The sequence below is a fragment of the Paroedura picta genome, chromosome 5 (genome assembly GCF_049243985.1).
Source record: "Paroedura picta isolate Pp20150507F chromosome 5, Ppicta_v3.0, whole genome shotgun sequence".
In the NCBI taxonomy this organism is placed as follows: domain Eukaryota; kingdom Metazoa; phylum Chordata; class Lepidosauria; order Squamata; family Gekkonidae; genus Paroedura; species Paroedura picta.
The window spans coordinates 85,831,619-85,848,171 of record NC_135373.1 but is presented as its reverse complement, the minus strand read 5'-3'; the positions used below and the strand labels follow the sequence as shown (position 1 = coordinate 85,848,171).

Sequence of the window (16,553 nt, the reverse complement as noted above, 5' to 3'; positions counted from 1 at the left end):
TCATATGCTCTGCCTCTCTATGGCCCGTTATGCACGGCCACCGAAATGGCGAATTCAGGTCACATGGAAAATGCGGAGGGGGAAGAAGCGAAGCAAACCGCTTATGCACGGCATGGGACGCAACAGCGGCAAAACCCAGAGTAACCGATTATGCAGGCGGCGACCCCAGTACCGCTTCTGGTTGCTCCCCGGTCATCTGGAAGCTGCGCTTTCTTCTGCGTTTTGCTAACGCGGCTTTTTCAGCAGCATGCACCAAATCTGCGGCCGGTTGCAGCCAGCACCGTGCATTATCGGTGATTTTAGTTGCCACCATTCCACCCCGAATGCGCGCTATTCCCCCTGTGCATAATGGGCCTTAAACAGACAACAGAATCAGTACCAGGAGTCCAGCAAAGGGAAACAGCTAAGAGAAGAATCCTACTAGTTCAGCTAGTAGTAGATTTGGCAAACATCTATAATTGTCGCCCTACAAATGGAGCATGGAGTTCTCCTAAAATTGCAAGCAATCTCCATCCTACAGGTGAAAACAACAGCATCGTAGTGTAGACTCTGTAGCATCACATTCCTTCTGAGATCCCTCCCCTCACCAGGCTCTACCCCTCCTCCAAATCAGGGATTTACACATCTGGTGTTAGCAGCTCTAGTATGCAATACATTTTATCCTCTCTGCCAAAGGAGTGCAACTGACAGTTACAGAAGAACAATATGAAAATTACATTTTCTGCCTAGATCTCAAAAGCTAAGCAGAGTTGAGAGACCACCAAAGAATTGGGCTGCTATGCAGAGGAAAGCAATGACAAGCCACCATAAATGAATATGCTTTATACTGAATTAGACTGACAGTTCATCAAAATCAGTACTGTCTACTCAGACTGGCAGCAGATCTCCAGGGTCTCATGTGGAAGCATTTCACACCACCTACTGTTTGGTCCTTTTAACTGGAGATTGACCCTGGGACCATCTGGCTCTTCCACTGAGCCACAGTCCCTCCCCACAACCACATCTACTCGCCTCTCGCTTTGAAAACCACATGAGGTAGAACTCATCAAATTGCAATGAGTCAGTTGCAACTCAAGTTTACTTTTATACTTTAAAAGAGCATGAAAAGTAGGATAAACATTGAGTCTAATGATTAAAAAGAACATATCTGAACTGACAAAGAAATACCTAATTTTTTCAAGGTTTCCCCACAGTGTTGAGGGTCTCTTCTAGTACAAAGGTTTCTGCTAGTTAAAACAATAGACAAGAGAAATGGCTCAGCATTTACTTTTGTTTCCTTTTACAAATACTTTAAAAACTTCTAAAAACACACTAAACATAATAAAAACCATCCTACCACTAAAAAAACCCCACACACGTCAAAGTAAAACTTCTGAACTTCAAATCCTAATCAACATCTCACAGTTTCATAGCATAATCCTGTATTTGTTTATTCAGAAGTAAATCCCACTTTGTACGTGTTCATAGGCTTGTAAACTTAGGCAATAAAGATCTGAATAGATAGACTTTCAAGGCCTTCTTAAAACCACCAGAGTCTTGGATCTCACAAACCGCAGCTGGAAACTGGCTCCAAAATCAAAGAGCCATTACTGAAAGAAAGAAAAAAGATACAATTTGGCCTGGGCACATAGTGGGATTACTGTTTACCATATGCAAATTCTTTAAAAAATTACATTATGGGGGGCTAAACACAGGAAAGTCAATCATATCATACTCCGACCATGCGGTGAGCCAAACATTTTGCCACAATGTTCAGCTCACTTAGCAGTGAACCATCATGTAATTCCAACCACTCTTCCACATGAGGGATGAAAGCAATCGCATAGTCCTGCACTGCCATCAACAACATGCTAATTCCAGAGCACCAAGCAGTCTCTTCCTGGGTAGACCTCACATATTTCAATAAAAGCAGTAATCTTCAACATTCTTTTGTTTTGATTTTTAAAAACCAGCTTGTTCAAATAAACAAAGCTGGTATTTTCAAAGAGTCACCATAATTATATTTTAATAGCAAACTCAGCCAAATCTTTGGATACTGTGAATATGCAAGACTGATCTTTTTACAAATCTGCTACCATTCAACAATAACCACCCTGTAAAAGCCTCCATGGTATAGTGGCTAGAACAGGAGTAGTCAAACTGTAGCCCTCCAGATGTCCATGGACTACAATAATGGCAGAAGACCAGGAAGAAGATTAAGGTGCCATTATGTAATTATAATGTACCCAGCTTGCTGGGGAGTAAACGGTAATGACTGGGGAAGGCACTGGCAAACCATCCCGTATTGAGTCTGCCATGAAAACGCTGGAGGGCGTCACCCCAAGGGTCAGACATGACTCGGTGCTTGCACAGGGGATACCTTTACCTTTTACCTATGTAATTATGAGGACATATCTCTTGAACTATCTTCTTCCGAATTTTATCCACTCAGCCTCTAATTTCTGGTGTGTTATTGGAGCCATATGGAAAGTAGTTACATTTAGTCAATATATATTAATTTCCAATAATTTTACTAATAGTGAATTATATCTGAGATATGATAGTCTGTTGTGTTTAAATTTCTTTAAATATCAATGACAAGTATCCTTTTGGTATAGAGCTATATAAAAATGCAAATCTGGCCTGGTACATTAATGATTAAAAGGTGCAGGGAAAATACTTTTTTGCTTTCTACATACACATCTCTCTCTGTGTGTCTCTGTTTCTCTCAGATTTTTGTTAAATAGGTAAAAATAATCAATAGAACAAAGAAGATTCTCTTAATAATTTTGAAGCATAACTGCTCCAATTTAGACTCCATCCCAGTAATCTCACAGCATTTTTACAAGCTTATTCAAGGGCAAGTGCATAAGAGCTGCCCATTTTGTTGATGTGGTAATCTTTGTTATATTATCACCTATATATGTATACAGCTGAACATATCCCCCTCCATTTGAGACAGAAACATTTCTAGGCACACTAAAAATATTCACATTGTAAACCAGCAGTGCTTCATGTATTTGTGCACATACATGCAGTCCACATTGCCACAGCCAGACAAAACCACAACTTAAGCAAATGCTTTCCTTTGTCTGCCAAAGTCCTTTGAAGATATCAGGTAATCTGGGCAGCGCGCATCAAACAAATGAATTCATTTGAGCCCTCAAGCAAAAACTAAATAAATAACTCCATTAATTGAAGATTTTCATAAGTGTTTTCACCTTCAAAATAGAAAGACACTCGGTTGTGCTTGGAGAAAAAGCTGTTTCATAGAATGGAGCATTTGGAAATGTAAACCATGACATTTCACTCACTCTTTTTGCATAGTATTATAAACCTTGGCAAAGAATAAGTTTCAAGAGTGACTCTACAATCTTCATAAGGGTGCCTCAAACATTAAGCACCATAGCCAACATCTCCAGTTTCCACAGGAATGTCAAAGACAATTAAGTATTAAACTCATGAAGAACATTCTTATGCTATGCAATATGTTCATGAGGCTATTCCAGTGATCCCTAGAGCCCCTCCTGATAACTTTCAATCTAGTCCCCTAGAGCTTAAATTTCAATATTATTTTATATTTGCCAACAGAAGAAGATGCTACTTATTAGCAAGGATGTGGCGATGCCAACAGTATTTGATAAAAGTTATGTATTTATTTCCAAAAACCTCAAGTGAACAAACCCATACATTTCATCCATTTGAGCTGTGTTAGGTTTCCAGCTGTAATATTATATTACCCACAAATTCATGAGCAAAAAGATCTACAAAATTTCAAAACTTGTGACTGCAACATTAAGGTAAATGAAGACCGACGAGTAAGGAAACACTTCATGATGTGTACCTTACTATTGTATTGATGCATATGATAGCTTTGATGCATATGATAGCTTGTTTCCATTTTTACCTAGTGGCACAACAAGGCCTATCAAACTGGCTTCAAATTTTCATATAGATAAAACTGGGCAAGAGAGTTGGTATCATGTTATATCTGAACACTTTCCCCCCTAAAATAGTTAAGACCAACACGGGGAACTAAAATGTATATTAACACCAGTAATGGTATGTCACCAACCAGGTCTTGTATCCTTTCTACTCAGTCAGGGGAATTTCAATATTCTGATTCTACTCATATTAAATAGCAGGTTTTTAAAATCACAATTTTTATGCTGAACTCTCCAAAATAGTATGGCTGTGATTCCATTTACAATGTAATGTACATTCAGTGGGAAATCTACTGCGCTCATAGTCTCCTTCTATGACTTTATGGTACAGAATGTCATATAAAGTGCTCACCACCAAGACAGATCAAGTAACATCACTTCAGCTGCTCAGAACTCTATTTAAAGTAGCCAAGCTTCTGTGGTTAACTGCATTTCTGCAAAATGTACTTTCTGCATACATCATGAAATACAGACAAAACAATCTAGAAGAAATTATGCAAGATCAACCACTCTCCTTGATAGGAAGATAACCCATTCCTTACATTATTTCAAGGCTTGTTTTTAGAGAAAGTATCCTTTTTTCAAAAAATGCAAAATTCCTTAAACAGGTGTTTGCTTTTTTGTTTTGTTTTTTACAATCCTTAAACTACCCTTGATCTGATTTCAAGAACAGGGTATATGCACTGCGTATGTTAACTTCAGTTTTAACATCCACATTTTAAAAGATTGTCAAGCAGCAAGTTAAGGAAGACCTCTGCCTAAGATCTTGAAGAGCCACTACCAGTCAGGATAAAGAGCCAGACATATTATTTGACCTGTCTTGGTATAAAACCATTTAATAAATCACATCTGAAAGAAAACTGTTAGGCTTATGATAAAACCACATATGCTGAATTCTACTAGCCACTGTATGAGATAATGCAGTCCATAATGAAAGTGAAACTACAAGATTACATGGGGAAGTTGAAAGGGCATTAGATTTCCACTCAGGCTGCTTCAATCTACATCATTTTAATTGGATTTTAAACCACATCTGTGCAGGACTGTAGCCAAGCTTCAAGCAATAAACAGCCACACAAAGCCAGCATTAAAAAAGCAAATTCTGCAATATTTTTTCATTTCCCTCATCATGCCAACAATAATCATTTGATGTCACCCAGTTTTTACAAGGCTCTGGGAAGTGCAGAGTGTCACACAGTGAGGGATAAAGTCCTCAAATGAGGTCAGCAAAAAGTGAACAATACTGTATACTACAGAGGATATTTGGCACAGAGTCAGAAACAGCAAGCTAGTGGATGTTGTGACAACCAATTACTAGATAATTTCAGATTATCAAATGGCAATGAAAGTCAGTTGCAGAGAAATAGACTGCTGGGGAAACAATCATATGTGTAATAGAACGTACATGTGTATGCACTATTTTTTCTAAAGTGTAAACACATGATGTCATAGCTCTTGAAATAACAAAATATTAATTTAAAAGATAAACCAATGATCAAAAGATAGGGTTTTTTTTACCTTTTTCTGATCTTCTAGCTTGTGACTGAGAGGATTCCTTCCATGCCTGCTCATTTCTGAAGATAAATCCATCACATCTGTTTCTTGTCCCTCAAAATTGAACTGGTTGCTCACAACAGCAAACTAATCCACAACGTAAGAAGACCTACGGATGCAGATGCACATGGTTCCTTCCATCACACACTTGTGCAAAACTTCACCAATTCCAAAGAATGATTTAAATATCCGTTGACTAAGTAGCAAAATGAATAGAATGATGTTCTCTTGTGATCTTCTGAATCAACATATCGTTCTTAAAAGCCAATACATCCAAAGATAAACATTCATCCACGCTTTTAGCTCCAAGCTGCTATCTTCACCTTTCTGCACACGCTTCCATTTTTAAAGGTTACATCCTGTCTGTAAATCTGTTGAGAAAGAAACATGCATTATAATTGTTATTTTGTATTTCTCTTCATATTTGGAAGAAAGAGCTTTAAGAGTTAAATAACAGGTAAAAATACAGCATACAAATTAAATGTTCCTACAATCCTTTCCTATGTATATTTGATGAGAAATTTCCCATCTAGTTCAGGGCACATGACTACATTTATTGGCCATTCCGTAGATTTCAAAACAACTTCCCAATGCGCTTAAGCTTGCAACTACCTGGCCAATTAATGGGTGCTTGAAAATACTGCAGGTCAGTCATGGCCTACAATCAACTACATGCTGATACTAGCAGGTAGAACACTGAACATTTTATACACCAAATGCAAACATACATTTTGGCATTCAAATATCTTAATTGCCTCGATGGCAGAGACTGCCACAACTGGCAAGAACTCAGGCACAAAAAAAGAAAGAGCTAACATAGTCATGAGAAATCTAGTCAGCTCTTTGCAGTGACCAAGGCAAACTAGGGTTATCAACTCTAATAGAAAATTCTTGGAGATTTGGGGAATACTGTCTGGGGAGGAGAGAATCAGGAAAGAGAAGGAACTTCAGTGTGGTATAATTGCTGTATTTCAAAGCAGCAATTGGGACTGATCTCTGTAGTTTGGAATTGTAATTCCAGGCAATCTCAAGGCCCCACCTGGAGGTTGGCAACCCTACAGGCTGCACAAACAAAACACAGCATCATCATATGTTGGCACAAAATTTAATCCCAATCTGACTCACTCACATAAATAAGGTGTGTGAAGTTATAATAAAAATAGCAGTGGAGGAGACTGGTAAATTCCCCCCCTCCACAATTTCCTGCAATCTGTGCCCCCCCCCCGCAGATTTTTTTTCCTCCTTAGTCATACCCTGATGAAAGGGACAAAAAGTACTTCAGAGAAAACGATACAGTAAAGCAAGCAATTGGTGTGGTAAATCTCTACACATATGATTGAGGTGGTCAATGTTTAAGCAGACAGGTCTGCTGCCATTATATCTAGTTTTATGGTCTTAAATCAAAGTAAGTAACAGAAATGCATGCTAAAAGTTTTAATTTATTGAAGTAATGAAGAGAATCAACAGAAGTGATAAAATCCCACGGCCATATTACAATGAAATGTCTGAAGCATACTTTCTTGCATGCGTTATGCTAAAATCAGTAGACTATCGATTTGCTTAGCACAACTAGAAGTCAATTAAAAGTCAATTTTGCTTGTAATAAATTTATTATGAAGTTCAGATTAAATTAGTTAACTGATCCAGGATCAATTTAATTTACATGTGCAATATTTTCATAAATAATATCTGAAGCAAAATGCTGCAAAATGTCACTGACTTTTTTATCCTTTTCACTTAAAAAAATCAGACATATATTTCAGTGAAATTTAAATATCACAATCTTTTGAATTGTTAGAAGTATCTAAAATTTCTTGGCTTCAAGCACTTATATGAGGCTTCCATTTCAGATGATTAATTCTTAGGAAATTCTAGCTTCACATTTCTGTATCTTATTTAACTCACAAATAACTCATGGGTCTGGGCAAGTAATTCACCTCAGTTCTTTTTCAAAGCATCGCTTCAGGAAATGTATCTTCTGGGAGGGGTCTAAACATTGTAGTATTTCTCATGGGGGAAAAAGCCATGATAATTTATTCTGTCACATAAGCTAGAAACTTCCCTTGATTCATAGAGTTCCCAGAGCTCCTTATCATTGGCCCACAATTTGTTCCTTTCACACAAAGCATTCTGAGAAATTTATTTCCCAGCTGAAATTGGCTTGGATTCTGGCTTCAGCCCTGTCATGAGTCAAATGTCTGACTCCTACATCTTTTCTCTGTTCTGTGTTTGACTTAATAGCAACTTCATTATCCAGATTGAGATGCAACTCGTAGGACCCAAAGCTTGGGTTATTTATCATTTTATTTCAGTCTTAAAAAGGCTGCCAGAGAGGTATGTCCTTTTATCCCCTCCATCATTCAATTCATTGGTCACTGAGCAGAAGAGAAGGAAGATACATCCAGAGTATATTCTAGAAAGGTAATCAATAACAAAATGCTGTGTTCCTGTTTTTCATCACAATTTTCCTATGGGTTTAATGTGCAACAAAATTTGTAGTTTAAGGCATCAAATATACCCCATAGCCTCAGATGAACTGCAAGTATTTAAAACAAACAAGGTTGTTCTTTAGTAAAAACAACAATGGTTTACACAAAAGTTATTGTGCAAAGCGATGTGCAATCTGACTTGGCCTCACAGGAACATATTCCCCCTGGGGGTACCTGGCATATTGTACTCATGTTGAAATTAAAAATATATATTACAATACAATTTTTGTGTTCTATGAAACTTTTTGTTGCTCCATATAGACCAAATTTGTAATCAAGATCCCCCCCAGTCAATGGTGTCCCGCTTTACCAATGTTAAAATCTGGTCACCTTGGGCTATTAGTACCCAGCGACCACCAAGGCTTTGATTGAATTTAAAGTAAAGTAGACATTCTAAGGCAGGGGTAGTCAAACTGCGGCCCTCCAGATATCCATGGACTACAATTCCCAGCATTCGCTGGCAGGGGCTCCTGGGAATTGTAGTCCATGGACATCTGGTGGGCCGCAGTTTGACTACCCCTGTTCTAAGGTATAGATAAAAGGAAGGGCTGTGGCTTTGAGGGGGTTCTTCATTGCCCAGGAGAGAGGAGGCAATGCCCATGAAAGAGTACAGAGTGCTGTTTCCTGGCACCTCATTCCAGTGCCAGCAGAAAACTCAGCATCAAACCCTTGCAATTTCCCTCTTCACCCCCCCCCCCATCATTTACAACATGGCTCCAAGCTTCCACAGCTATACTCAAGCCCAGCTGCTGCAACAGCAGTAGTCATAAACCATATTTGATATGGGTACAGTGGACCCGATCAAGCCCCTGTGGCTGGTAGGTGTGAATGAACAAAATAACTAAATGCAAGTTGCTTTCTAGGTACAACTGCATTCAGTATTACAGTGTCTATAAGCATAAAAATAATGAATGCCTCAAAGAGGTGGGCTTGGATTCAATGGTAAATCTCTCCTAATGGAAGATGTCATCCTCAGCAAACAGGATTTCCTTGCCCCCACCCCCACCCCCACATTGCAGGCTGAAATGTTTCCCAAATAGTGGTTCTGGGAAGGAGGGGAACTTAAAGAATAGTTTGAACAGCGATGGAGATCTGTGCTGAGAGAAGACTTAAAAAAAAATGCCCCCCTCCCTTCTATTAGTGGATTCAAGCTATATTCTTTCATTTTCCTTTGCCTTGTCATGACAATGGTGGTGGCTAAACCGGATCATCACCAGTTCCTAGCAGCGGGGCAGGATGCCCTGCTGTGTCCCATGTATGCACAGGGAAAGAAAGCCCCCTGTGCACATGGTCCATCCCAGAGTTGTGGATGTGCATGGGCAACTCCAGGGTGGGAAATATCCACAGTATATTACAGCGGCGGCATGGTGATCCCACCGCAGGATGGTGGGAGAGCAGCATGCTGCTATCCCATCATTGTGGGTGTGTAGAAACACTCTGTTCAGCTCCACAGCACCATGAAACCAAATGGGGCATTTTGTATCCCTGCAGGGACACTGTAGGTGTGTGGGAGGAGCCAGGCCTCTTCCCTTATGCACAAGCCTGCCCCGGCTGGGCCTCGGCTGGCCACTGCAGCAAGATAGGAAAGGCGGAAGAATCTGCATTCCCTTGCCCCGGGCCATCCGAGTCCCTGATTTGGGCCAGGGCCAGGAGGGGCCATGATGGCGGCGATGCCATGCATATGTGGGGATTAGCCCCACTGCTCTGACACTGCCAGCCGGCCTTTCTGCCCCATGCGTAATTGGTGATAGAGCTGCAAATGTACTGAGTGGGAAAGTTCATACTCAAGGGCATTGTTTGAAGTGCAGAAAGCCAATTAATATAGTTAAGAATAACAGCTATGAGGATAAGAAAAACTATTGCATTATTGCAACCAGCTCTTGCTTTGGATCAAACTCCAGCAATCCTTTCTCTCTTTTGCCACTACACACATTACCTAGCATGATTTACTTACCTTTGGAGACAGATACACTTTATTTACCTAATTGCTAAACTTTGACTGATTTATGAAACATTACATCTCAGTTCGCTAGTAGTACTGCATTCAGTTATGCTTTAAAAGTGTACCAATGTTTGACCTGAGTAAGTGCAACTAGGCACTGGCTGCAAGCCTAAGAACATGTTTCTGGGAGTAAGCCCTATTAAGTAAAATTGCGTTGCCTTCTGTCCATGGACTACAATTCCCAGGAGCCCCTGCCAGCACATGCTGGCAGGGGCTCCTGGGAATTGTAGTCCATGGACATCTGGAGGGCCGCAGTTTGACTACCCCTGGTTTAAACCATAAGAATTTGGACATAAATAATTTGCAGATTACAAAATTATAGATAAAAACAGCAGTTTACACACTTATTGTCTAGTTTAGTGATCCCCAACCTGTGGGCTGCGGACCATATGTGGTCCTTCAACTAATTGGAGGTGGGCCCCAAAGGTCGCCTCCCCCCCCGGCCCTTTACTTCATCCCCCCTGGCCCTTTACAACACACTTCGGGTGTTGCAGAGAAACAAGCTCAGGGTTCCCATTGATCTGTCATTGTCATGAGTTAAAATTTCCATGAAGATAAAATGTTCCTTATGTTCATTGTTGTGGCGTGTCTGTATCTTATTTTGAAGGGATGTTTAAACATTACCATAGTGATCAGAGAGCATTAGGGCAGTGGTTGAGAGTAGAGGAGTAAACTACCCCCCCACCGGGCCTCAGTAAAAGGCGTAGAGTGGTCCCCGGTGAATGTTCCCTGGCGTTGAGTGGTCCCCGGTGATAAAAAGGTTGGGGACCACTGATCTAGTTCATTCAAAGGGAGAATGTCTTTCATTCAGTGATCTAGTTCAGCTTATGACAGAGGCAAAATGTATAGTACAAAGCTTGCCAAAATGAGGCGCTATCTGGAAATTGTCACAAGTTAAAGACTTGGAGATTACTGTACGGATGCTTCCTAAATTGATAAGTAATGGACTATTGGACATCTAATAATATCCATAACCATACTTTCCTCAAAGTGAGTTACAGAAATTTAGTATAATATAAAATAGTATAACACAGAAATAAATATGCAAAACTAATTAACAATCAGTACAATAAACCAGTACAACTAACCAGCAACATAAACAATTTTTCCAAAGCAACAGTTCCATAGTTCAGCAGCCAACAACAGTAGTAGTTAACTACCACTTATATTCTACAGGTTCTCCATGTATTCTACCACCAGATGTATGGTGGAAAATCCCACTCTACACAAGCCATGGATGGCTAGATAAATGCCAATATACTCCTGATGGCTTGGTCCTGTTAATAAACAGGCCACCACACTGAAAGTCTACTGAAACACCCAAAGACTCTTCAAAAATAGCCCAATGAAGCATGCGTTGCAATTGTCAGGCATCACCATTGTCTGGATTTCACTGGACCATTTAAAGCTGACCAGATCCTTTGCCTACTCTTCTCTGGGCACTGTAACAGTAAGTAGGGTTGCTAACTTCCAGGGGGTGTTTGGAGATATCCCACAATTACAAAACCTCCAAGCAATAGAGGTTAGTTCACTTGGAGAAATGGCCACCTAGGAGATACTGCTGAGGGCCCTCTCTCCCCAAATCTTCCCCAGGATCCATCTCCAAAATCCCCAGGTATTTCCCAGTTCAGAGCTGGCAACCCTAACAACAAGCTTAATTTATCTTTTCAGCCTGCTGAAGCTTATCATCACTGATTTACGGAAGCAGGCACACTAATGTAAACATATTCATGTAAGAACTTCCTGAATCCTGAGTTATGCAGTGACGGTGATCCACATAAAGGAACAGATATATGAATCAGGGTACTTCAAAGAAATTAAAATAGAACAGGCATAGTCATTGCATGCTGCTGTGTATATTGATACAAATATCACACCCACAGATAAGGGTGAATTGGTAGCCAGTCCTGTGCTCACCAGTGCTAACCATTTAACTGAATGTTTGGTAATGATGAAGATAATTGCAGAATTCAAATACATTCATGTACGCAAGCTGAAGCCATCTTGGAAAACAGTGTTAAAGCATAATCAAGCAAAGTGATGTATATTATTGATATTCAGATCTGGGCAGGATGCTATATCCTTCAAATTGTATTGAGCCATCAACATGTGAAGAGGTCAGGTCAGCCGCCAAGAAGAGACTGAAAAGGAAGAATGATCCATCTTTCTGACTTTAAATGATACACTCAAGACATCAATGGTCTATAAATGCTTTTCTAAAATTTATTTTGGTAGATAAAAATAGTTACCCACTGCTCTAAGAAATATTGGTAGGAAAATGGATGTGACATTGTTTACTGAGCAACTGTAGCACCTGTTATGTTGTTCATTTTCAAGCGACAAAATAATTAGTATTCTTGGCACAACAGGGAGAACCTTTCTATGAGGAGATGCTGAAAGAACAGATCAAATTATGAAGACATTTCAACATAATTACCATGGAATATAAAGAGAAGACTTAGTGAAAAGTTAATCTATACAGAGTTATGTGAGTGTTTAGTGAAACATCTCACTAGCAAATATTAATTTACCTAAATATGCAAATTACAATGCCTTTCTATTAAAGAGATCATAACCTATGATTAAAGAAATGTTGCACTGCTGTTTAAAATCAGCACTACTACATTTTGTAGATATGGTGCTTATTTTTAAATAGCGATGCTTAATATGACTTTTCAACAGATTTGTCCAGGTGAATAATATTAGAATAGGTTTGCCCCGAGGTTAAAATCTATTTAAGTCCAGATGTGACACAATATAATTTTATTATGGGGTCATCAGTGACATTCCTGTCTTAGGAATCTGAATGCAACCATGAAAAACAAGAAGCCAGTTCAGTAGTCAGTATGTCCAGCATTCAGGACTGGCCTGGGTAGATTATGATGGTGATACATTTTTATTTCTAACCCACTAGCTCAAGGTGGGTAATAATGAGAAATAAGCCCAGGGAAATCAGGTATGATTTCCTGCTACAACTGGATAAGGGAAATCCTTCAGTGCTAATATATCAACCGTATAGTTAACCGCAATATTCTCATGGGTCGACTATCATCAGTGTTTGTGATGGAAGGAACACCCCTTTGTAAATTTTGTTCTTCTTGGCTAGAAATAATGAGTTTCCATACAAGAAACCATATCTTCTAGTAAGGACCTGATGTGTGAGATGCCTCAAGGGTTCATTTCATCCATGTTGCTCTCTTAATCTTAATGTCTGGCCACAATCATCAAAGAGGGAAGTCACTAATATGTAGATCATGCTCATCTTTAAATGTCATTTTCATTTTCATAGTCTTTAAAGGTAGCTGCGAAGGTCCTGAGAATGTCCTGCAGCAGCGGTCATGCGGTTGAGGACCAACTGAAATGAGGCAATGCTTGATGGGGAAGCAGACCATTTGGCAGCTATTGATCCATAAAAGCTAGATAGGGTTCAGCTTTCTTTGACAGCGCAGGACAGCTTTCAGGGTACTCTTGGAGCATGTGTTGCTGATGGATAAAAGAATTTTTGACTGTTACTAGGAGTGCCTTCTTTAAAATAGAGTGACAATATGATCTGGACCCAGGTTCAAATCCCCACTCTGCTACATGACCTTGGGCCAGTAATACACTCTTAACCATACCTACCCTCACAGGGAGTTTGTGGGGATAAAATGGAGGAAAGAAGAACAATGTAAATCACTCTGGATCTACATTGTGGGGAAAAGCATGGTAAAAATAAATGTATGAATATTATACCTTGCTCTGCTGACCCAGCTGTGCTGACCCATTGTAGTGTGACCTCCAGATTGGGCTACTGTAATGTGCTGAACATGGGGTCCTTCTGAAGACATTTTGGAAACTTCCATTATTAGCAGATGTTAACAAATGTTGCCATCTGGAATCTGCTTCTTGAAACAAAGTTTGCCATCTCTGGCTTGGGAAATTCCTGCAGATCTGGGGAAGGCAATGTTTTGGGAGGGAAGGGAGACCAGTGGAGATAGCTTGAAGTTTACTTCAAGAAGCTGCCAGTTCCTCCAGAAGAACTGGTCTCTGTAGGCCAGAGATAGCTGTAATTCTGGGAGAACTCCATGGCTGAATCTGCATGGAGCTTTTATTCCAATCCCATGTCAATTCAATCCCTGTTGTCTTCACTGCAATTTCCATTTGGATTTTGGGCTATTTAATTTTTTCACCTGCAACAAGCATGATTGATCCAGAGTGACCCTACCTTTCCCCCGTGATATCCTGGAGTTGATATAACCCTCGATATTTGAAAAATTGGCATGGGTAAGCATGAAGCAGTCTGTTTCCCCCAAAATAGCTTGTTGCTGCCTCATGGCTTCATCATTGTAACAAGGTATTCTGTCCCTAGTTGGCTGGATGCCAATTCAAGAAATTCCTAGTTCCTGGTTACAAGATTTTTTTTTTAAGGTTTAAGGTGACTGTACTCTAGAATCCACATTTGTTGCCTCATTCTGTGAGAGGCTGCTGTTGTCTCATCTCCCCCCCCCCCGAATGCCCACCCCCATCCTCTCCCCTGCTCACTCGCTTGTCTGCACTCCCGCTTGCAGCCTCGTGCAGCTGGGTTTCTGTTTCAAGTTGGGGGGGGAGCACAAAGACTCAGGTTCAAATTGATCTGTATTCAGCAGGATTGAAAGCAAAAAAAAAAAAAAGAAGAAGCTCCATGCCAATTCAGCCCAGGCCTGACCTGGACACTGGATACCCTACTTGGCAAGCAAAACTCTGGCACTACATCAGTTACACGCATTAACTGTTACCTTATGTGTCCAATTCAGAATACTGGCTATTAAATTCCTTTATGACTTAGAGTCTTTATACTTATCAGGCTGCATATACTCATATATGTGGTAGTGGTTAAGAATGCCGGACTAATATATAAAAGACCCAGTTCAAATCTCCACTTGTGTTATGGAAGCTCACTGAGTGATCTTGAGCCAGTCACATTCTCTCTGACTAACCTTTCTCACAGGTTTGTTGTGAGGATAAAATGGACAGGAAGACAAAAAGATAAGCCATTTTGGGTCCCCATTGGGGAGAAATGAATAAATAAATGTTATAGTTAGCCTTCTTCTTGTGGCACTGTCTTTTAGGATGTTTAAATTGGCACCAGCTAAACCATGAAAAATATTTTGCAACAATAAATCTCATATTAAATACAATTTACATAATGTTCTAGTCCTGTGGATGCTTACAGCATGTAACTCTTTCCATTAATACAACCTTTCTCAACTTTTTTACCATTGAGAAAGCCCTGAAACATATTTCAGGCTTTGAGAAAACCCAGAAGTGGCATGATTGTGCAGAATATACTTGGGAAACAGAGCTGAGTACATGCCCACCAAGGACTTTTCCAATTCCTGCCCTCTCCAGGCCCATCATTGGCCATTTGGGGGGCAGGTCAACATGACCATATATGATCATAGTACCCGATCAATGTTTGACAAATTTAAAGTATATATTTAAAATGTAAGACTGATGGACTGTATTCTATAAGCCTTTATATGTCTGTTCCTTCTATTGCTTTTTTCTTTTTCTTTCCCATTTTCTTGTTATTTTAAATTTTAAACTTTTCCTTTTTATTATTTCTTTTCTTTTTATGTAATTAAAAACTTGTAATAAAAATTATATATAATTAACTCCCTCCCACCCATTGAGGAAAGCCTTCCAGAGTTGTCAAAAAAAAACCCCCAGGATTTGACAAAACCACGGTTGAGAAAGCCTGCATTAATATCTAATGAAAAATAAGTTGAAAACTGCTGGTAGCATATTTATCTTCAGGTTCTCTTATACGATAGTAGAGTTAAGCCCACTCTAGAGAGGAAGGGAGGAATATAAAGCAAGACAGACAAACTAGCACAGAAAATTGCCTGGCACACAACTTGAACTCTCTTTGCTCAGACGGGGGGGGAATCAAAGTCTAGAGGACAGACCCAGATACGATAATGACATATGTCAACCTCATTTATTCACAGTAATGTTGAATTGGTGAGGGGAAGCCAGGAGTGTGTTTGCTAATAACACAAAAACTTTGTATGGCACCAGTTATAGCAGATGAGTTACACAGTAAGCTTTAGTAAAATAGAGAATAGAAAAAATGCTATGTTTAACTAAGTACTAATTCTTATTCTCCATTGACATCTTCTCTACAAATAACAGTGAATAGTAGCCAAAACACCAAAGAGCATTGACATAGTTATATACCATTATTATTCTTCATTCCCACTATGCTTTGGAATCAACTCTAATTGTCAAGAAAAAATAATTTCGGAATATAAAAACAAACATGGCACAATGCCATCTCTTTTTTCATTATATATTGCATTTAATTAATTAATTAATTAATTTTTATACCGCTGCTCTTCCAGTGGACTCACAGTGGACTCACAGAGTGGGCAGAACAAAGTGGGGAGTGGGGCAGAGTTAGCTATAAAAGTAAATGTAATTATTTTTGTGAGTGCATGAAAAATATCAATACTGTTATTGTTGTTGCTTTTAATAATCAAAATGAAGCTATTTACCAGTTAGGCTAGCAGCCAGCAGGGGATGGGAGACAGAGTTATCAGATCCAGGTTGGGGAGCTCCTGAAAA

At 39.6% G+C, this 16,553-nt stretch overlaps 1 protein-coding gene across 3 annotated transcripts in view; it reads right to left on the bottom strand.

Annotated features, from left to right (window-relative positions):
- The window catches only part of NAV3 (neuron navigator 3), a 548,360-nt gene that overhangs the window by 410,089 nt on the left and 121,718 nt on the right, over positions 1–16,553 (bottom strand). For all 3 annotated transcript variants that reach the window (XM_077338887.1, XM_077338888.1, XM_077338889.1), the window contains exon 2: positions 5,442–5,848. In XM_077338887.1, the coding sequence (XP_077195002.1) occupies positions 5,442–5,513 (72 nt within the window). In that variant the 5' untranslated portion in view covers positions 5,514–5,848. The remainder of the gene's footprint in view (positions 1–5,441; positions 5,849–16,553) is intronic.